At 39.7% G+C, this 6010-nt stretch overlaps 1 protein-coding gene across 1 annotated transcript; it reads right to left on the reverse strand.

The window, feature by feature from the left end:
• Positions 1–2174: 2174 nt before the first annotated feature.
• FH8 (formin 8) lies at positions 2175–5226 on the reverse strand. The gene is made up of 2 exons (XM_018115028.2): positions 3791–5226; positions 2175–3643 (listed from the first exon to the last, which is right to left on the reverse strand). Exons 1-2 carry the CDS (start codon positions 4942–4944, stop codon positions 2338–2340), a joined length of 2460 nt encoding a protein of 819 aa, XP_017970517.1. The 5' UTR covers positions 4945–5226; the 3' UTR covers positions 2175–2337.
• Between the last annotated feature and the right edge of the window lie 784 nt (positions 5227–6010).

Below are 6010 nucleotides of genomic sequence, written 5' to 3' on the forward strand. Positions count from 1 at the left end.
AAAGAACCCTGATTGACAACTAAGATTGAATCAACCGGTTTCAAGTACCAGCAGGGAGCTCTTATTCTCATTGTTTGAGATCGGTTTCTACCATTTTTTTTTGGCATAGATCTAGTGCTAAGAACAACACAATCAATCAAACTTGTGATCTTGCTCAACAGCTGAGACAAACTCTGAGCTTGTTTCAAGTTCCAACTTCCAAGAACGACCTAGGATATATGCTTGGGATTTTAAGTAAGCAACAACATCGCGGCCATTCAAAAACAGTTATCTGTTGAACAATATAAATCTGAAAGTGATGGCTCCTCCCTTTTTTTGAGCAAGAAGTCCATCTAATGTAACAAGCTTACTGAAGTCAGATCCAGCCAACGACCATGAACCAAGTCTCTGTCTGACGGTACTTCACGCCAGATATGAAAGTATGAAATAGTAGTATGAAAACATAGGCCGTGACAGGAGACCGCTACCTATAATACGAGTCAGACAAAACATATCATCAGCTTGAGTTTCAGGCCTGACAGGTATGATATTTCCGGTCAAGTGTTCATATTATAAGGAGTTGACTGCCACACAATTTCTGTTTTACAAAGGGGCACCTGCAGTATCTCAAGGGAACCGTAGGATTTGGTTTAAGCAACACCGAGTCGACGGTGTACCTTTACCAGCCTTTTTGATCCTTCACTGTATATATTTCCTGCTGACCACGATTTAATCTTAGCGTTGCCGAGAATCCAGTGCTCTTTTTTCGTCAGGATTATGTTAACTCGTAACTATCATGACACAACCATGGTTGACACTCAACAGCCCTTTTCTCCCAAATGCGGAAAAAACTAGAAATAATCAAGATAGAAAGTATGGAGTCACAATCTTTACTGATTTAATATTTAACAGCCAATGTGGGAACTGATAAGTGACAAATGATTATGTATCTTTTTGGCATTCCTCCACTGAAATTGAGACACCAGATGTACAGCTTGGTGGTTCTTCACTATAAGGTGAAGTCATAGAATGTATTACTTGGCAGGCACCAAACCCCCCGAAAAGAAATATGATAAAAATGAAAATGATTATGCTAAAAATTAAAGTGATCGGTTGGCAGCATCCCTGTTTGATTTCATTGGCCGAAGAAAAAAGTTTGGCATTTGAATGAACTAAATGATTCGTTGCATTTGCGTGGAAAGTCATAGTTAGTTCTAACTTCTTTCATAGCTGAATGGTCTCTTTCTTGCCTAAACTTATTACATTTTCATTTGATTGATATTAGTATTATAAATGGAGCAGTTTGGTTTGGATTTAATAATTGTGGCTTACTTCTTGAAGTTCTGGATCATGAGCATTCATGACAGTCATACAAGGAATCCTATTTGAGAAACTACAAGAGCCATTTTATAATATGGAAATAGTTTTGTCACTTTCCATTTTTCTGTCCAAGTATTCGTATTCGCCAAAATGAACTTAAATTTCCTGCCCTTTTCCTTAAAGGAAGAAACATTTTCTTGCTTAAATACGCCAACTTGTCATGGAGGACACTAGCTGGCCACCCTTTCTTGCAGCATGTTCTTGTACGAGGGGTAACGCAGCCCAAGTTACAAGCAAAGAAGTGTGAGGGCTGTTATTGCGTGTGTTTGATTGCAAAAGAGAATGACAGTCTGAAAGCTATACTTACAAGCAATGTGGAATGAGATACTCAGTCATGATTTTTTTTTTACAAAAAAAAAAAAAATTGATATTCAATATTAGATACCCATTCAAAGGATGGTGAAAGTTTTTTCTTATTTTGGGTAGTACTGAAGAAGAAATTGTGGATGTTGGCACTTATTTTTTTGTGCCGGACTAGTGTGTACTCTTAGCAAATGACTGAAACTGTGAAACATTTGTTAATGGTAGAATTTGCCCTATCAAAAGCAGGGTTCTCTTCTGCACTGCATATAGCTTGTACGTGCAGATAATAGATTTATGTTTATGAATGTTCTACCGTATGATTAATGTATGATCTACCTATAATTCCATGCTTAAAGCTACTATGAAACATTTCCAGGCAGATGTACATGATCTAATATTTGGTTTACTAATACATGATCCTCACTCGTTTGCACACTTGAATACAGAATTTGTTAATACCATGAAAAATCCTCTGCTCTTTCCGGTGCTTACAGCTTACTCAATGGAACAAATTTAAATCAGAAAAATCAGACATCAATATATTTACCACTTCATCAAAATTTGGTACAAAACAAATGGAAGAATTCAAAAATCGTTTTGCTGTACTTGTTCTGAATCTAGAATTTTACTATGAAGTTTCTGTACATTGCCTTTCTGATGAAGACCTCTTCATGTTCACGAATCTACATCTGAGTCGCTAGAATTGCTCCCGGACTTGCCTGTCATGAAACTTGCTGGCAAGATTGGAAACCTCATTTTGGTTCTTGATTCTTGTGAATTTGGTGATCGTGATCCGTAACTTCCAGTTGATGACTTCCTTCTTTGTTGATTCCTAGCTATTTCTACACAGGCTTGGTCGACCATACCTAGAAAGTCTCTAACTATAACAAATATTTGGAAAGGATCCTTTTTTGCCCCTGCTTGATAATACTCTGTGGTTTTTTTTACAAGATCCATCACTCTGTTTTGCTCCTCCCTTATAACCTTTAGTTCCTCTTCAGCATCATCAATAAACCCTTTCATTTCTTTCGCAAATCCTCCTTTCCCATCAGCCATACATTGCAGTACAAGCTGTTTAATTTCTGCCACACGAGCAGTAAGAGATGAGCAAGTTCCAGTAAATGTGTTGAAATCTATTGTGGCTGCTTTCTTCACATTAGTGAACTCAGCACTGAGGCCTCCTACCACTGGTAATCCAAGCGTTACATATTCCTTCTCTCTGTCCTCTTTCGGTGTTGAATGATCAGAGCTGCTGTTGCTGCTTCGGCTGCTGTTGCGACTGAGGCTACGACTCCTGCTAATAAAACATTTCTTTCCCTCGGACCGGACTACTTCTTCTACCACAAAGTGGAGTAGAGTAGTCTTTCCATCAGTGCTTTTAACGTCAGAGAGCTTAAGTAGAGAAGTAAGGTTAAAAGCTTGAGCATTCCCTCGGGCAGTTCCAGCATTCATGCGATTGCCAGCCTTGAGGATCGCCTCTAGGAGTCTCATAAACAGTCGTTGAGAGCGAAGCTCCTTGCACCCTAACTCTAGTGTTTGTAACGACTCTTTCATGTGGAGAATTTCCAAGTCATAGTTTGATCTAAACTGCATGGCATTAAGACGTGTGAAGGCTGATGGAATAGCTTTCAAAATGTGAAACAAAAAGGATTCAGCATCGGCAAGTCTTGTTGGATCTCCATTAAAATTAAGAATTTGAGACTGTTCTTCTTCTGTGGGGGCAATTCTCATGAGCTTTTCAACAGTATCTGCCTCTAGGCCTTGCCCTTCATTTAGGGCTTCAAGTAGTTCCCTACGAGAGAGAGCCAGAGATTTGAGCACAATTGCTACGTTCTGGGATTTTCGAGCATCAAGAACCATGATTTGTGATGATGAGCTAGTGTCAGTACTCCTTGCATTCTTTGAGTTACTACTACTAGTAGGGGATTTCCTACTTGTTGCAACATATCCAAACAAAGCTTCCATAAGATCATCATCAAACCTGAAGAATCAATTGCAAAAAGAGCCTCAAAATCAGTAAAAATAAAACATTGCTTTCTCGCTTTTCTTTTTTTTGGGGGGGGGGTAAGAAAAAGAACAAGAGATTGCTGTTTGCTTATAGTTTGAGAAATAGTAAACTTAAACTTACTTAAAAGAACCGCCATTGATTTTGTCCCACACCATCGAATGTTCAACATTCTTGTTCACCTTATCCCAGTGCAACGGCTTCAATTTCACCTGATTATTTCCGTTTTCTGTGGCACCATCTCCAGAAGCCTCCCCTGGTTTACCCCTACCGGATTTATCCCTGGCTGCTGGGGGAGGTTTCAAAGATGTAGCTGAATCACCCGCTTTAGGAGGTGGAGGTGGTGGGGCTGGTCTTTTTGCTGGAACCGGTGGAGGTGGCGGTGCAGGAGTTCTATTTGATGGAGCTGGTTGAGGTGGAGGTGGAGGTGGAGGTGGAGGTGTCACTTGACTGTTATTTGTGTTGTTTTGAATTGGTAACGGAGGTGCTAGAATTTGAGGTTGTGGAGGTGACATTGATGCTGGAGGCAAAAATTTTGATTGAACCGGTGCTTCCCTTTTCTCAACAGCTTTTAGGACAATCCCATGAGATGGGGGAGGAGGTAGAGGACCTATAATTTCACTTGAATCGTCATCTTCAGGAGGTGGAACCTGGGAAGTGGAAGACTTCCCGCGAAGCAGAGGAATTTCCTGTACAGGCTCTGCCTTCTTGCTTCGACTTCCTTTACGAACCATCCCTCCTCTTCCTTCTTCTTCATCTTTAGGACTACGCAAAATTCCTTTACGAAACCCGTTTATATTTTCTCCGTCTTGAAGCTGTCTCCAGTAAAGCACATCCAAACCATTCTCATCTACAATTAACCCCTTTATATTCCCATTAACTCTTTCAAACTCATCTGGAGGCACTCCAGGCTGACCTCCCTGGGAACTATCCCCAACTCTATCTGTTTTGCGCTGTGCAAGAACATACTTTCTAATGAAAAAGAAAAAAATCCCTGCAATAACTATAGTGCTTGCAGCAGTTGCAGCTACTGCCTTTGCAATAGTCTTGTTAGTGTCATTCGATGAAGATGATGGTGATGGCGGCGGCGGTTCTGGACTTGGAAGAGAATTTGAAGGTTTTGGTGAACTTGCTTCCGGGTCAGGAGGTGGAGGTTGATATGGGTAGAAAACTTCGATATTCTGAGGAGAACCTTGGGAATAAGAGAGAGGGAGGACAGAAATGAAAGACACAATCACCAGATTGAGAAAAACCAGTGTCTGAAACTTGACAGCCATGAAAGAGCTGGATTGTAGAGAAGAACAGAAGCGAATAAACGTTTCGATTTGTTTAATAATGGAGGAATGAAGATTATCTTTTTGTCGTGTGCTTATGGCTTTGGTAAACCAGGCCGTTGACACTTTCAGAGAGCAGTTACTCGTTTTCCATTTTGGTTGCTTCCCGGGCTTCCGCACTTTTTGAAAGAACCAAATTACCCTTTGATCAGCCTTTACTTAATCCTGTTACAGCAATTTAAAACCCAGATTCGAAATCTTTGAATATTTTTTAGCAGCAGTAATACTAATCTATTGAGATTTGCAGCTGGACTGTGGATAAAAATGGGTGTTTACCCTTTCAGAACAGTTGAATCAGTAAATCAATAAAACCTTGAACGAGTAAATATAAAAACGTAATCAATAAATTATTTAAATGGAATTTTAGCAAAACGTTTATTATCATTGATACGTAATTAATACAAGTCAGAGAAGACCCTATCAAAATTTCAGAATCATTATAATCATTGTAAGGGAAGGTTCTCCTCCACAATCTGGATGAAGGTACGAGAGCATTATTAATTTGGAAATTGAATGTCAATTTGGATCTGTAGTTTAAAAGGCAATTAGGGGGAGTGGCTCACCAAATTATATTATCTAATTTAGTGAATTTGACTTCATCTTCATGAAATTGTAGTGGTTGACAGAAACAACTCCAGACGCGGTCATGGGGGGCCTTTCTCCGCAAGATCAGTCAATATATGCATATATTCCCTTTTTGTTGTATTTTATTGCCGTGGTCGAAGTCTGAGGGCTTTCCTGGGCCCTTAGCTGCCAAAGTTTGAAAATGGCCTTCCATTTTCACTTTTCCTTTGATTTCTTTTATTCAAAATTTATATTATGTTCTTAGATATCATAAATCCGTTGTTGACTTCTCCATCTACAAACTGTACAAAGATAGTTGGCTTTTCTTTCCCGAGTAATTGACCTGTTGAGGCAGTTGGAGCCCCGGAAGGCGGTGTGGTAATGGGCCAAATTAATTCGGGGTTGACTAATTGACGAAAGCTTCGATGAAGTTTCTAAAGCCCAA

Source organism: Theobroma cacao, chromosome 2 (genome assembly GCF_053813885.1).
Source record: "Theobroma cacao isolate CCN51 chromosome 2, ASM5381388v1, whole genome shotgun sequence".
Lineage (NCBI taxonomy): Eukaryota > Viridiplantae > Streptophyta > Magnoliopsida > Malvales > Malvaceae > Theobroma > Theobroma cacao.